The 17,116-nt window shown below is 39.1% G+C and overlaps 1 protein-coding gene across 2 annotated transcripts in view; it reads left to right on the plus strand.

Annotated features, from left to right (window-relative positions):
• Window positions 1-17,116, plus strand: part of ksr2 (kinase suppressor of ras 2) — a 95,630-nt gene that overhangs the window by 51,699 nt on the left and 26,815 nt on the right. Inside the window, exons 6-12 of one of the 2 annotated variants that reach the window (XM_020636647.3) lie at window positions 1,802-1,974; window positions 13,566-13,635; window positions 14,905-14,988; window positions 15,262-15,347; window positions 15,760-15,810; window positions 16,404-16,424; window positions 16,711-16,820. In XM_020636647.3, the coding sequence (XP_020492303.1) occupies window positions 1,802-1,974; window positions 13,566-13,635; window positions 14,905-14,988; window positions 15,262-15,347; window positions 15,760-15,810; window positions 16,404-16,424; window positions 16,711-16,820 (595 nt within the window). The remainder of the gene's footprint in view (window positions 1-1,801; window positions 1,975-13,565; window positions 13,636-14,904; window positions 14,989-15,261; window positions 15,348-15,759; window positions 15,811-16,403; window positions 16,425-16,710; window positions 16,821-17,116) is intronic. The other variant, XM_065948143.1, reaches the window with a different exon arrangement.

Raw genomic sequence — 17,116 nt, forward strand, 5'->3', positions numbered from 1 at the left:
TTGGGAAGTGGATAAAGGCGTGTATACAGGGTGTTGAATGCTTTAATTTAGATTCAGATGGCATAAAGTGGGCTAATCGGAATAGCTGACAAAAGCTCTATGACGGAGAAGTGATAACCTGCGGGCCGCTTCCTTATTGCAGGAGATTGGAGTAAAGTGCTCCGTTGGTTTACGGGTCTAATTGCATGACTCAGTGTGTGGGGGGAGACTGACACTACAGGAAAAAAATCAAGTGAGATTTAAAACCTAATGAGTTTTATTTTGCATTAAAAGTCACAGCAGCAGTTTTTAGAAGTCTGTTTTGTGATGGATAGACGTTCTGATTTGCACTCAAGGAATTGGCCTCTGTCTGGACTTTTAGTAATGTATTAACCTTTTGTTTGCCTTTTTGTAAATTTAATTCAGTTCTCTCTTGTTCTTCTTCACCTTATAAAGTCTTTGTTTCTTGTCTTTCCTCACTCTCTGTGCATCTCTTTGAGCTGTCCTTCACTGTCTACATGGTGTCTAGTCAGAAGTCAGATCGCACATCAACTCACATACTGAAGTATCTTTTTTTTTTTATATCTCAACTTTGAATTTTGAGACGCAGTCGGGTTTCTTTTTCGTAAAAACCTTGCATGTCACTCGATTTTGCTTAGCCTGAGGATAAAATGTTGCTTCATTTGTTTTAAAGGGAGGTATATTTTAGTATCTCAGCATGAATATTTGTATACATGAACACCTGAGGTTAGTTTATGTGTTCCCGTGGGTTTGCTTCCTGGGGTGTTGTCGCAACCAAAGTTCCAACTACATCCGGGTTTGGACTGAATTCAAGTTCAGTTTAGTATGGCAATGAAATATTCATTAAGCTCGCTGGTCACTTAACTAATGTTTCAGGACAATGTCTCCTATACAGGTCCCCTAGTAAATCTTTTGAGCTAAAAGTGAAAAAAAAAAAGTCCGGTTTGATGATATCTATTTATTTTGATAGAAAAGTTTAATAACTTGGCTTGCCAAGTTAGATTTTCTTAGCAGTTGGAAGAGTCAGAACAAACCTTTTTAGATTTTTCCTGAAGAATAAGAAAAGAAATCAACTGAAAGCGCAATCTGTCATCGGATTCTTTCCAGAAGTTACGTTGCAATACTGATACTGATAGTGTCTGACTTTTCTTGGTCCACCGTTTTGCTTTCTTTTATCAGCCAGAGGGATGTTCGTACCTCTCTGTGAGCCTGTGAGCCGCATTCATCAGTGGGATATACAGCACTGTACAGTTTGTGTAGGTGGAGAGAATAATAAAAATGATGGTGACTGGTATGAGCAGGGGATAGGAGGGGGGGGGGTTATTAAAAGTCATAGCACTTATTCAAAATGCATAATGTCTGTCTGCATTGCATTATGGTCTCAGTATGTGGCGTACAGTGGGTGGATGAAATATTACTTCTTCTGTGATGTTGTGACTGAAGTTTTTGCATCTTGACAACAGTAAAGTCAGGTGGTTAACGCTGATGTTTTAGATGATGCACATGAACTGTTGATATGCTTGGATTTCTCTTCTGTTTTGCATTTAAATGTATTTTTACCCAAATATTCCTGACAATCCATCATATATTTACTGAGATATTTCATCTTAAAGCCCCAAAATGTCAACATCATATTGGCACTAGAATAAGAGAAAGTTCATAGAATTCATTCTATAAATTCAAGTATCAACATTTTTACCTGTCCAAGATAAAGTTCTATAGAGTTCCATTAATCAAGTTAGCTATTTGGCCGCTCTTCTTCCAATCTCATTTTTTTCTTCTATTGTTTTGTTTCCCTCAGAGCCAAGAAGAAGACCAAGCCCTTGAACCTTAAGATCCACAGCAGCGTGGGCAGCTGTGAGAATCTGCCCACGCAGCGCTCGCCCCTGTACTCTGAACGATCCCTGCGATCCTTCTTCTTCCCCTCCTTCATCCCTTCCACACCTCCAGTCCACGCTGAAACACCCTCTGCAAGTAAGTCAGCTCTTCTTTTTTTAATCAGCTCACACTCTATCTTTTATGAAAGTGTGATTTTTTTAATAACTTTCATATATCTCTCTTTTATAATCTAATACCTTTTGACTTCCGCTTATTTAGTTCTTGGGAAAGGGGCCCATTTCTTGGATTGCCATTATGATCTGTGCTTGGTTTAGTGCAACCTTGGGCTGAAAAATGAAATAGGGTCTTTTTTCAAACAAAACGTGTCCCTATAAGAGAAAGAAGTTTGAACCTGTGCACTATTGGAGTGCTTTGTCTCACTTTAGTCCTAATATTTATAACAGACGTTTCACCTTCTGTTCAACTTTTTGTGCTAACGTCCATAATTACATTTCTTCCCCATTAAGAATATACTTAAATACAGCTCTGTTTGAAAATGCAACAAACAGACATTTAGGCCACGTGTAATGACCGGAGGTGGTGTGTTGCTGCACATTAGCAGCCTTATTGACTGATGCATTACGATCATGCCGCGGAAGCCATTAGACTGAGGAGGAGACGAGGAATCATGGAGGTGATGTCGAGGAGACAAGTGATGGATGCCGGTCACTCAGCATTGTGAATAGTTATAGACCTCGTACACAGTGATGTGGGGAAGAGAAGTGCACATAAGTTGGTGGAGGCATGGCATGGAATAATCACAGACCATATTCACTGGAGACCAGAGAAATACTTGAATTACAAAGAATATATGTTTGGATGGTAGGCACATCTGCAGACTTTCTAATGTGTGCATGTTAGTTAAGAATGTAGGCGTAAATATATTTAATGTTTGGTTATAAACTTAGTGAAAAAGTGTTGTTTTCAAATAGTTTAAAAGTGTGATTATTGGCTTATGTTTCTAAATCATACTGAATATACATACAGTATAATCCATAAAAAAAAAAAACTTGTTTACATCATAAATCTCTCTGGCTGTTTATCCTTCTTCATTAAATTTGTTTCTTTATGTTTTCGTTATGTTGCTTATAATGTAAGATTTATATTTGGGCCATTGTCTTTCTTTAACTTGGACAGTGGACGGAGTAGTACATCAGGACAGAGTGAGGACAGATATGTAGTAAAGGAGCAGCAGGTCAGACTTGGAGGACTTTAGCTTCCGTATATGGGGCAACTTCTAACCACTAATATGTTCCAATGAAACCCTTTGTAAATGACAGTTATGTAGTTTGATTTACAACTTTCTCCTTGTTTGTAATTGTCTCTTCGTATAGGAACCCTTAATATAAACACAGCAAATTGATGAAAGGCAGCTTAAGGTGCAGGAGACACAAGTTACAAAATGTTTATTAGGAGAGAATCAGCTTCTCTTCAAACTTTAGATTAATTTCAGATGAAATCAGGGCATTTACATGTTGCTCTAAGACAGCCAGTCCAAGCGTTATTCAAGCCATTCAGATACTGCTCATCATCACTACAGAGCCTTTGGAGGACCACTTAAGGTCAAAAGCTTGTTGAAAACCTCATATCTATACATAAACGAAATGGAATGGAATTGTAATTGCTTTGTTGAAGTTTTAAATTAAAAAACTGCACAACAGCTCCTACATGTGACAAGCACGCCATCTTTAGAAAGTATGTAAGAAACATTTGAAGCATCGCAAGGGGAAGAAAAGGTTGATCACTGGCCTTGGTAGGAGGAATGCTTAATTTGAGGTAAATGTTAATATTTAAAAAGTTGTTTGACTTAAGCAGCTCCTGCTCACCTTTGCGGCCACTTAAAATAAACACTAATTTTTCAACCAGTTTTCCATTGATGCTGACTTTCAGTGCTGTTTGCCTTTTCTGTGAAAAAACGTGAAACCTTTAAAAACCTGGTTCTCGGATGATACAAGGTGAGTCCATGTCACTCTGTAGAGAAAACAAGGTTAAGCACTGTACCATAAACTCCTGAAGAGCATATTTTGCTCATGTTAAGCATATTTTGAGTTTCTTACTTACAGATTAACAAATTAACCTTATAAAAGTGTGTGTGTGTGTGTGTGGGGGGGGGGGGGGGGGGCACTGACGATTCAGGTTTACAGCATTGGCACTTTATCCTGCTATGGCTTTATTGGACATGGTGAGCACCACAGCTTGTTTAAAAAAAAAAAAAAAAAAAAAAGCTGAGATAAACCATCAGCTGTGGTGAAATGCTCCTTCAGGCTTCCTTGAGGAGTCACCTCTGACTTCTCTCCTCAATTTGATCTTCTCCCTGAGGCAAGCTTTACCATTTCCATAATACAGGATAGACTGTGTAAAGGTGTAATTAGTCTGACTTACAGCTATAAATGCTGAGACAACATGCAAGCGGTGTCTGCCTGGACACCTAAATACACTAAATCTTTTGCGTTCCCGCACCATAATTATTCTGTCGGTTAAGGTTAAAGAAGTCTTACTACAAATGCTTGCTACAAATGCTCCCTCAGGCTTTCTGAGAGGAGTGGCGAAACACGCTAAAGATAACCTCTGACACCTCTTCATGATATTAGCTTCTTCTCCTGGTATTTATGACATTTTCTCCAAATACAAGTTAGACCTGCAAACACTTTATTTACGCTGGTGTTGCCCAAAGATGTAAATCAAAATAGAAAAAGCAGAAGATTGGAACATTTGCCAAGGGGCTTCAGCGCTTGTTCTAAAACTATTGTTTGTGTTTGTTTGTGTGATCATGTGGACAAAACGAGTGTGTGCTCCTGGTAAGCCAGGCTAAACATCCGTCCAAGGTCTATGTTTGGGATTACGGTATTATTGCCGTCTCTTACGTCACAGCAGTGTCACTCATCTCTCTATTGGTCCAAATCAAAACACACACAGGAGCTACAAGACTGAGGCTGAGTGACTGAACATAAACTCAGGATGAATCAGTGTGTGGTCTTAGCTGAAATGTCAGTGTCACGTATAGGTTTGTTTGGCTTTACATTGAGGATGTTGATATGATACAGTTCGATAACAATGGCTTCACATTCGGGTTTTTTTAGACACACATTTTATGGCAAAAAAAATTAGCCGACACCTCGTATAACTGGCCAAATCAACATCCATCCCATCAGTACAACCCACTGTAGAGTTTTTGGAGCAAACATCCATTTATTCCATTTCTTTACTCCTGAATAATTTGTCAAATAACTACACAGACTATAGGGCTTTGTCATTTTAACTTGATGTATTTACACTTTGTGTCCTCTTTTGCTACAACGACATTAGTTTTAGTTTTAATAACTGTATTTGAAGGGCAGTCTCAGGTAACGGCATGTGAAAAAAAAGAAACTACTTATCAGTAAATCATGTAGATTCTGTACTAGATGTTGCTTTGAACTACATACATTTCAATCCATTGTAGGAATGAAAATCGCTCTGTTCAGAAAAAGAGAAAGTGAGAACATAAATGGAAGAATACTTCGACTTTTTCCTGCAGACTCTTTCATACAAAGATCGCATGAAGTCCAAAAGAGCCAACACGTGAACACAGCAGGAAAGAGTGTGGAACAATCACATTAAGCGAGTGGGTGGGGTGAGGACGTTGTTTACGTTAAGCAGTTGCAAGTTTAGCATTTTTTTTCACTATTGCAGAAACACACTTGTGCATGTTATAGTAAAACCTTCACACGAAAAGTAACCATGACTGAAGACTCTTCCTCCTGTACATTCTCCCAAGTTGCCCCCCAAGTCGCCTTAACCAAATGGATGTTGTAAGAGACCCTCCATCATGCTAGTGCAATAATAGGTATCTGAACATGTCCTGACATTGTCTTGAAATTGTCTGGAGTTCATGCTTTAGAGAGGCTTAAGAGTCACAATAAACCAAGCAAGTGATCTGGCATGCACATAATCAGAACCTTGAAAATGGCTTAACTGAAAAGATGGAAAAAATATCTTTTAGCATTGCCTCTAGGACTGTTGAAAAATACGATTTCTGATAACATACCCAAACAAAAGTCTGTAGACATAAAAACCTTAGAGTGGCCATGAAGGTATTTGTTGCTGTCGAACTAATAAAGTCACTTTCTTGTTTATTGTATTGTACGGAATCATATGAATATTGTAGTATATAAAGTTTTAAAATATGTAATTATTTGAAATCAAGGATCTTTCAAATGTTTTGTTGTTGTTGTTGAGTACCCTCATGGCTAACTTGGATTATGAATATTTAGTTTTCAGTGTTTTTGCTTGCTCCAGGTGTTATGATAACCCATTGTTTGTTCAATGTGAAAAGCTATGGTGGCCACAGAGGGACATTCTCCACTAACAGCTCACCTCTAGTGCCTCGGGCTGTTTGAGCTCATGCATTCAAAGCGAATAGATGCCCAAACTTGTAATGATGCCTGGAGTTAACTTGGAGCTCCAGTACTAACCCTGGGATGCCACCAACAAACACACACACACACACACACACACACACACCCTGCAAAAGGGCTGTGTAACAGTGTGTGCGCAAGGCAGAGATCGAGAGACAGCGAGAGAGTGAGTGTAGGAGTCTGTGAGTGTGTGCTTGTGGATATAAATGGCTTAAATGTTCTTCATCGCTTTGTGCACAACTCACTCTGTTTATTTCTGCGTGTTTTAATGACGTCACCTGCTCGCCCTAACCTTGCAAAGACACTTCTCAGTTGCGTCACAGATCTCCTAGCAACCAAGCGTGGCACCACAATGGAGGTCCCTGTGAGAATTGGCAAATAAATAATGGCTACAAATACCAGCTAAATTTAAACAGGGTAAGGCAAAAGAGCCACCAGAGAAGAATAGTTGGGGTTGGTGTTCGTCCATATTTCAGTAGACATGCTTTTACGAGACCAATAGTCATCAATCTTTGGTTTATTTTTATTCACCCACAAAACATAGTATACCAAATCTCCCCTTTCCACTTATTTTCTTGTGCTACCAAACAAAATGAAGAAGAAGCTTGCTGCAACATATATTTACAGTACATTGTCCACTTCAACATATAGCCTAAAAATAACTTTTAAACATAACTTAACCAAAATGTAAGAACAGGTCTAAACTTCCATAGTGTGATAAATGGTCAGAGAGGGCAGATTTATCTCATTGGAGGACCTGGATCGGTGGCAAAATAGTGTGCTGACCTTTGATCTACTCATGTATCTTCTCATGCTGCATCAGGGCAGGGCAAGGTTTTCCTGTTGGTGTATTGTTTTGCTGCTGGACCTGATTGACCCGTTTTTCTCTGGCACAGAGCTCTTTCTCTGGTCTCACACTAATGAAAACCTGCAAGAAGGTCATTAACACCAGTCAATAAGAAGGTGTACTGGTCAATAGTTGCCAAGCTGGTTCCTAGGAAAGTGAGCAGGTGTCACAACACAGTGTCACAGGTCAGAGGAGTCTTTGTGACCAATTTGCTGCTTCTGCAACTACATAAATGTGAAAAACAGATCTCTCATGTGCGTAAACTCTGCTGATACAAAGGAGTCTTTCTTATTATTTTCTCTTAATCCAAACAAACAGTTTAAATAGCCAAGTAGCCAGCAGGAGAGAATAATAAAGCTACAGAGGTTAACAACATTAAAGCTGACTCTGGAGCTTTCTTTAACAAGTCAGAGAGTAAAATTTCATGTGCTCATTCAATTTCAACAAGTTGTGTAGTTGAGAAAATTGCACTGTTTTGTCATTTCACTCACAATATTTAAAGGCGGCAATTTTCCTCGGTCATGGAAAGCTTTAGTGCTGATGCAATGTTAGTGCTGTGTCTTTAGCTCATGAAATGTAGACATTATTTTAAGGAAGCTGACATTTTTCACTTTTTAAAACAATAAGCAACTGAAAACTGAATGGACTGTAAAAATCTAGGAATATCAGGCCATGTTTCAAATAATGATGACTTACATGATACGCCGCTCACAGACAAGAGTTGCTAGAACTCATCCACTTCCTGTCTATCATTAGCCTTGGTCTGGTAGCTAGGTTATCAAATATGCTGTTTACACACATAAGTCTGTCAATATCTTTCTTATCCTATATAACACTTTTAAAAGTTAATGTTAGCATGAATTCACATCCTAGCTTAGTGTTAGCTGGAAGTGACTGGATGCTAAGGTAGCTGCTATCTGGCAGCTTATGGTTTATTGAATATGTTGTCTAAACATATTATAAGTTTGTTTGCTCCTCTCTATAATTTGGTGTAACAGACTTTCTATGGTTATGAAAGGTTATGGTTATTTATGGTTATAAAGTAACATCCCAGCTAAGAGCAATGTTAGCTTAAAGTGGCTGATTGCGTACTAATGGGTTATTAACAGTTTTCTACAAAGTTAAGAAAGTGACACCTATCATATCAAAGAGCACTAGGTAATGTTAGCATTGGGGAATTCTAAGCCAATAGATTTTATAAGACAACAAGAGGCTACATGCTAATCTTAGTTGCTATCTGGAGGTAGCAAAAGGGTATGGGTATAATTTGGTATAGCTTGAAATATGGCCCATACCCCTTTCCCCGCCAACATACACACAAACACACACACTCAAACATACCAGCATGTCTAACATGTCAGTTAGGCTACTCTTTTGCTTTCCACTTTGATTAGCTGTCAGAGAAAAATGGCTGCCATGCAAATTATGGACAATTCAAAGCTGAGTGCTTGTTTGAGGTGATCCGGCAACTTGCTCCCAGAGAACTTTTGTGATCTTAATCCAGCTAAAAAAAAAAAAAAAGAACAGCACATTGAAGGCATAACATGCTGCTGAGGAGTCAGGTGCTCATGAGACAGCAATTTATAATCACTAAAAACAATTAGCTGTTATGTGTCAGTGATGTCAAAGAGCTGTGGACCTCTCATATAGTTGCCTGAGGGTATTATGTCACCTGGATGTCTTTTCTTGGTCCAGCCACCAAGACCTGCTCACACTGATGGCCAGTTTACTCTTCTGCATGCTCAGAGCTATTTGTGTTCTCCAACTGAGAAAGTCAACTGAGCCATGAGGCCCGCAGGCATCATCTGTTCTTGCCATCCCTCCTCCCTCTGTCTCACTGGCACACTCTTGACTGCCAACCGTAAGAAACTCCCACTATCTAAAAGAAGGTGTGGTGATTAGTTTCATCCAAGATAATTGCTATTTTTCCAGCACTTTGATTGCAGTATATAATTGTGTATATAATGTGGGTTATTTGTAAATTTGTATGTGTATGTTTGCTCGTCAAATGTGACAGCACAGTATAAGGCTGATCGGTGTGTAGCTGTTGCCATAGCAACTGACCAACTTGTTTTTTTCTCTTGTTCATTGGAGGAGTTTTTTTCTTCCTCACACTCTGATAAACAACTCTATTTCCATCCTTCTTAGTTTGTTTCTTGCTGCCCTCTGAACAAATATGTATTCACTTGTTGCTTAATTTGAGCACGGGGATGAGGAAAGAAAGGACAATGTGGAGATTGTGACATTTCTCTAACACTCATGTGCTATAATGCATCCTATTGTGCAGCTCACTCCCACTCATTTTTTTAAAAATATTCCCGATTACTTCTTCTGCTGTTCTGCAAAGTCCACCATAAGTTTGTATCTACTTATAGAGGCTTTCAATTGATATGATGCATTGTGAGGTTGTTTTGGGCTGAATATGTTTGGTATTCCATCTTCAGCTCCTGGTTGAGCTCCTCAGTTGTGTCATTGATTGCATTTGGACACCTGGTTAAAGCTTGATATTGATGGACCTCATCAGGGACCTTGATGATTCTGATAATGACAAGAGTAGGTGTGGGTAGGAGCACATGGTGAATGGAGAGACATTAAAAAGGTTCCAGACTTCACAGCAAAGGTCCATGAGGAAAAATCTCCACAGCAAAAAATAAATAATACATTGATTGTGTTGTTTCAATTAGCAAATGCTCCACAATTTTTACCGGCAGTTTAAGGGGAATAGCGGCGTTTAACGCTCAGTCAATAAACTGGGCTAAACTGGCTCCTAAAGTCAAGACATTTCCTTAACTCGTCTGTTTAACCCCTACAATCACAGAAATATCCCTTTATCCTTCACTGTTTATTTCTGGCTCTAACATGAAAATGCACACAGACAAACTGAAACATTATAAACAGACATCTACAGACACACAAATAGTAGCTTATTCAACCTCCGTGTCCTCCTGTATGTCATGTGACCAGCCAATGTTGGAGGGGAAAGGAAGGCCTCGACTTAATTAGGCTGAGGCCAATCAGAGAAGATGGAGGAGGACACTGTTGTCTGGCGCCTTGGGGCTTCTAGGGTCCTGCAGGCTCATCTGTCTCTCACACACACACACACACACACACACACACACACACACACACACACACACACCCCCCAGTGCTCCATGCTGTGCATGTTGAGAGATGTTTTCTACCCACAAAAGGTTGAATACCTCAGTTAAAAGAAAAGCTCACAGGTAGACAATCCAGCAATGAAATTGAGGATAGCACCACTTACTTCTAGAGACACAAATGACACATTTATATGCACACCAATTCATCAGAATCAAAAATTAGCCCTATCAAAGTTTCATCATCTCACTTAGATAATCTGTGACCTGATACTGATACTGCGTTCTTTGCATTCAAGACTAAAATCATGCCTTGTAACAAAAAACATACACACTATCACCATACTTTTTAGTTGTTGTTTTTTCATTTCTCAAGCCTCTGCTTTGGCTAAGTCCAGCGCGTGTGTAAGCATGTGTGTTATGAGTATTGATTGACATAAACCTACACTCTGCTGTTCTTTGAGGGATGGTAGGATAATCAGAGATTGTTGTGTTAGTCAAACAGCAGCGTCAACATCATGTGCACAACAATGATAGATTGCGTGGACCACGCCGATGACAAGTCCAGTCATCTGCCAGTCGCCAACAAGAAGCAGATGATGTCAGCTTCCCATCTGTATTGAGTTATCAGGTTGATTGAGTGTAATTGAGCGATGCATCGGAGTGCAGAGAGAAGACACTGAGCCTCTGGAGAGAATGGAGGGAGGAAGGGTGTTTCAGGAACCAGGAAATGCTGTACAGCACCAGGGCTGTGTGATTTGATCTGTCAATGACTCACTGCCTCGTAATCAATTAAGAGGACTGAATGAGCTCCTCACAGATCTGAACTTTGAGTCATACAAAGGTTTCTTATCTCTGGCAACACGGTGAAAACAACTGAAAGCATCTGCTACAATCATCTTCAATCCAACATCAATCATTAATCAAATCAAAGAAAGTAAGAGCAAAATATTGAATATGGTATGATATGGACTTTTTTCCCCTGAAAGAAAAAACACATGTAATGGAAAATGTTCAATCATCCCCACTGTATAAGTATACATGTACAATCTAAGCAATTCAAAACAAACTATTTGCCATAAATTCTATCATAAGCCATTTCACACATTCCCTGCACTCCTGAAAATGTCCCATCATTTTTCGGGCTGGGGATGCATGTGGAAAATTAAACAGTAGAATTTTATACCTCCTCTTATCTGGACTTTTCATGCAAGCCCTGCAGTCAAATTTTCGCAAAAGGTCAAGGTGAGCCAATGTTGGAAAATGGCAGGATAGAGTCAGGGAATTCACAACAATCAGTTGGACGGGGGTGACATTGTTTATATAATTCCTGGGGCAGCAGGAGTTCAGTGTGTAGGGACTTGGGTTGGGAACCGGAGGGTCGCCGGTTCAAGTCCCGGTGCGGACCAAATATGGAAGTTGGTCTGGTAGCTGAAGAGCTCCAGATCACTTCCTGAGCACTGCCGGGGTACCTTTGAGCAAGGCACCAAACTAACCCTCCCAAACCCCCTCCCTTGAGCAAGGCACCAAACCCCCTCCCCACCACCAGCTCAGGAGCGCCCGCTGTGGGCAGCTCCGTCACTCTGACATCTCTCCATTAGTGCATGTCCATAGGATCCTGTTTGTGCATGTGTGTATATTTCAGCCTATGTGTGTGTTGCAACAGAGTGTAAAAACAGAATTAAAACAGATCAATAAAGTAAATCTTAATCTTCTTAATCTTAATCTTAATGCTTCTGGTGGGATCCTCATTCACATAGTGATGCTATTTAATCCTTGTTTTCTTGCCATTATGTTCTGTTCCACTCTGAACAGATTTCGTTGAATTTGTCCAATTATACTTGGAATTCTTGCCCCACTGATCTGAACCAGGTTGGAACAATCTGTCTGGAAGGGAGAGTAACCAGACAGATCTGTCAGAGAAAATTCAACATACTGTAACACATAACAGCTAAGATGTAAGATCTAATTTGGAGGACAATCATCGTAGTTGCCAATGGTCTAGCGTAACTAGTGAGTGAACTTCCTCTGTGCTTTCCTATGGAGGTCAATCCAATCCCACAGTTTTATTGTCTAGGCATTAAGAGCTTGATGCATTAAGGAAAGAATCATAGCATTCATTTCCAGTTCATAAGTAACACAAATAACACTGCATTAAGCTCCTCTGACTCAATTTTTTTGACATTTTACAGATATAGATCAGCTCAAGCCCCGATGAGACTCAGAACAGGATGAGCAGTAAAGATAATGGATGGATGGATGGCATTCAGTTTTATGTTTGGAATGATTTTTATTTAACACACTTATGAAATGCCAATTGGAGAAGCAGCCATAAAGATCCAAAATATGAGTGTGTATTTTTATGCAGATGACTTGCACATTCTATGTTTCTTTTGGTATAATACATGAAAAAAATGATGAAATTCTTTTTCAGATGTTTCTGTCTGCATTTCAACATCAGTGGAGTATTCATTGAAGACATTTTAAACTATTTTTATTGTGAAAATGTGGAATTATTTCAATATGTATTCCAATTCTGGGTTAGCATTGACTTTGTTACACTTTCTAAATCTTCAGATATCTACATAATGTGACAATATCAAAAAGGTTAGGCCTGTTTTATGTTGTGTTTTCGCAGAAATTGAAATAGATCAATACAAACAAAACAATTGGCAGCCAGCACATCATTATAGAGCACTATCATCTCAATGCATGCATCTACCATATCCAGCTGCCTTCACATCCTTCACACGCAATCATTTGTACGCTGCTATTCTCGCCTGCCACTGAGAGATTTTGCATAATTGTGTCAGTCACTGAAAGCCCCAGTGGACCGAGCGAATGTTACTTTTGTTTTGAAAACCTTTTGAAACGACCTTGCTTCACTAACACAAAAGTAGCCTGACAACCATGAGCCATGAAAACATTTTACACATGCAGTTCGGATGGTACCCTGGCGTTTTGATTTTTTCAAAATATTCAGCCCATTTATGTCAGCTGGATCAAGAAGGAGCTGTCTTTGTTTTTAATTGATGGAAACGCTTTGGCGGTTGTCTATATACTGTAATTCACTGCCAGTCCATTGTCTGTCTGTCTGTTGGTGTCTATCGCTCATTTACAGTGATGGGTTGAACATAATCCATGACTCACAGCATGCACAATTTACAAAAGGTGATTAGGTCTGACAGTTTGTTTCTAAAAAATCAATTCCCCAAAATGCAAAATGTGTTTATATGAATATTTATTCTGAGACATTTTCTCAGTTTGAAATACTTTGTCAGTATTAACATTAACTAGTAAATGAAAAACTTAAAATTGATCTTTCGTTTGTCTCTATCTCTGCAGACACTCTCTCAGTGCCTCGCTGGTCCCCACAGATTCCCCGAAGAGATCTGGGAAACTCAATAAAACACAGGTAGGCCTAAATAAATGTGTGTGAGTGTGTGTGTGTATGTGTATGTGTGTGTGAGAGTTTGCCCATTGTTCATACACCCATAAATCAGTGATAAAATACCTTCCCAATTAAAAAGGCCCTCTTGCGTAACTCATTTCTATTCTCTCTCTCTCTCGCTTTGTCTCTCACCCTGCTTGACTCCAAACGCCATGTGATCTAAAGAGTAAAACAATGACGTTCTAGTCAGGGGATCTCAGCAACCTCCAGTGTGTGGGTGTCGTGCCTGCTGAAAGTCAGCTAGGTGCTGAGAGAAACTTGAAGCCTCATCATACACAGCCACGCTGGGTGCGAATGTAATTTATAGACACTTTATTTGAAGATTGAGGCTGGTTTGAAGAGAAAGCCATATTACACTCAACAATCTCCTTGACGTGGCAATTTGCGTATTTCCATCTTCTGCCCTTTGTGGGCTTGCTAAGATAAGCGCATTTGCGTGGCGGGTACACATTGCACCAATTCAGCTTCAGGGGGCCTCGTCTGTGCTTGAAGAGCATTTATTTATTCAGAATCTGTTATAAGTGTCACATCTTCTTTGACATTTGACAGCAGGGTCCACTAAAATCTCCGCCAGGGGTTGGATTGAGTTGTGCCTCTCTATCAAAGTAAAGCAGGGGCTTAATGAAGAGATTTGGTTTCTGTCAAACTACATTAGTCACCTGCCATTAGACAGCGATTGGCACCAATAGCAACCAGGCGTCACTTCAGTAAATATTCAGACACCTGAGGGATCTGCTCAGTCAGTCTGTGCAGAGAATCAGTGCTACTACGGAGCACATTTTGGATTTGTGTGTTTGACTGCGTTGGAGCCTGTAAGAGTGGCTGATTGTTGAATTGATGTAAACTCTTTGGCCTCTGTCCAGCGCTGCAGAGAAAAAAAACGTTCGACATTCATTCGCAAAGGGTTACTGAGAGATGGAAACTAAATGGGACCAAATTAAATCAGCAGTTGAGGCAGATTAAGAAGGTAAACACTTTTACAGAAGCAGCTCCTTCATGCATCCATTATCCTCACAGAAAGGTTACACAGGGAATGTGAGGGCCTTCTTTAGCATAGCCGTCTGTCAGAATGAGAGAAATAATGAAAGACAAAAGGTCAGGAGCAGTGTCCTCCTCACGCTTATCCACAGCTCGTGCATGTCATTTCATATGTCTGGGCAACCATCCGAAAGTAATGTCCTGATTTGTATTTACTTTTTGTCCTTACTTCACTCTTTCTTCTTTTTCCTACAGATTTTCCACAAAGTATTGGATGTCCCAGACATGCACAGTATGTGGAAAGGGAATGTTGTTTGGACTGAAATGTAAAAACTGCAAGTAAGTATCAAGACAGTATTGTGTCATCTGTACCATATATGGCAATGATAAAGCAAAAGCAATATGTGAAAATGCATATTTTATACAGATACCTTTAATATGATCAGAGAATGAATGTGTATCTAGCTTGCTTTTCTCTGTAAGTATTTCTTAATAGTTTTGTAAGGTGGCATTTCATTATAATCCCCCTTCTTTTTTTCCTACTCAATCAAAATAAAAAAAGTTATTATTTTGCATGTGACGCTAATGCCCCCTGTTTTTGTCTGAACTCAGGCTGAAGTGCCACAACAAATGCACCAAAGAAGCCCCACCTTGCCATTTACTGATCATACAGCGAGGCGGACTAGAATCCTTCAAAGGTACGTTTTTTTGTGCCATCTAAATTTTCAAGATCTAGGTTTCATAATTAGTATATATCTTTATTTTATATATATATATATATATATATATATATATGTATATGTGTGTGTGTTATATTAAAGTTATCAATTATGTAGGGTTGTTGTTTTTCCAATGACTACAAAGAAATTGATAACAAGTTACATGAAACTTTCCCAACACTGATTGTTTCTAAAGCCTCTACTCAAAATTGTTAGTCCTTAATGTTACTAACTGAGCCTGTACCAATGAGGTTCTTCATCCTGTTCACACAGGAGCCTTTTTTCTTCAACACCCACAGCTCACATGTATGATTATGTATTGCTGTATTCAAAGTTTGCAAGTTGTGTAAACAAGGAATCTGACTAGTCTTTATGTTTTCATCGACAACAGAGAGGACAGTACATAGTGAAAATCTGGAGGGACATCAGGCCATATTTAAAGGTAAAAATGTATATATATCTATACAGTATATAACCCATGAGTTACTGTTCATTCGCAAAATCTTCCATTAACTTCAATCTAAGATTGGAATTGAAGCATTATTTTTGAATGGTCTGAGACAATCATCCGATAATGGTTGCAAGGAAGCTTTGAAATGAAGTGTCAGATACTACATTTATATGACTTGGAAACCTGGTAAACAGTAGTTTGACATTAGAGATGTGAAGGCGTCCCACCGTTAGCATATTGTCAGAGAAAAAAACAGCCACCCTGTGATTGGTGACTATATAGATATTGAACAAAATATATCAGGGTACGGCTGTTTATTAGTAGCAGAACTACATTTAAATGATGTTGTGTGAGTGCTAAGAGTTCTCTTCTTTTCGATGATACCTAATTTAAAAGAGTGGAAGAGCCTCTATTGGCCTACGCAGATAGAGGTTGGCTTCTGATTAATTAGGCCATAAGTTTTGACGAATGTGACTGCTTCATGCTCTGTTTTAACGGACACAGTGAATAAAATGGCTGTTTTCTCTTTATCAGAATTGAGATTAATTTGTCCTTTCTCTGCCTCCTCCTCTCCCCCACATTAGACCACCAAGGAATAACTCAAGGTAAGGAATACTAATTAGACTTCTAACTGAGTTCTTTAATGAGAGAAAATGACAGTTTCTTAATGATTTGATTGTTCCAGGAAACTTTTATCCTTCAAAAGAGTATGAGATAAAAAATTGGATTCTGTCAAGGAAGGGCTTTTTGCCCATTTTTTTAATTTAAGAGTATGACCTGATTAAAGAGTTTCTCCTAATTTTCTTCAAGCTAATAGTAAAGTATTGTTTAATTTTTTTGGTTCTTCCACAGTGTTTTATTGTTCCTCTGTTTGTGTTTTCTTTTCTGTAGTAGCTCGTCTGGTACGAACTGAATCAGTGCCGTGTGACATCAACAACCCGCTCAGGTACACAGACCTGCACATCAGTCAGACGCTCCCCAAAACCAACAAAATCAACAAGGTAAGTGTAGAAAATAAACCCTGGATCACAGTATGCGTGTAACTTGTCCTACATATCACATTTCTTCCACTTTTGCGGGCTTGAAAATGGTTATGAGTCATAGTGTTTTTTCCCAGGGGATCATGAAACTGTACGAAAATATCTTCTGCAGCGTTTCTTTTGACACAGATGGATTTGTTTTCATACACTGAATATTTTGCACTCAAACAATTTTAGTTCCAGAGAAAAAAAAAAGGGTGTCACAAGATTCCAATGTTTGTAAGACAGTGATGGAAATGTTGTGAATCAAATTTGAG

The sequence above is a fragment of the Labrus bergylta genome, chromosome 2, assembly GCF_963930695.1.
Source record: "Labrus bergylta chromosome 2, fLabBer1.1, whole genome shotgun sequence".
Classification (NCBI taxonomy): domain Eukaryota; kingdom Metazoa; phylum Chordata; class Actinopteri; order Labriformes; family Labridae; genus Labrus; species Labrus bergylta.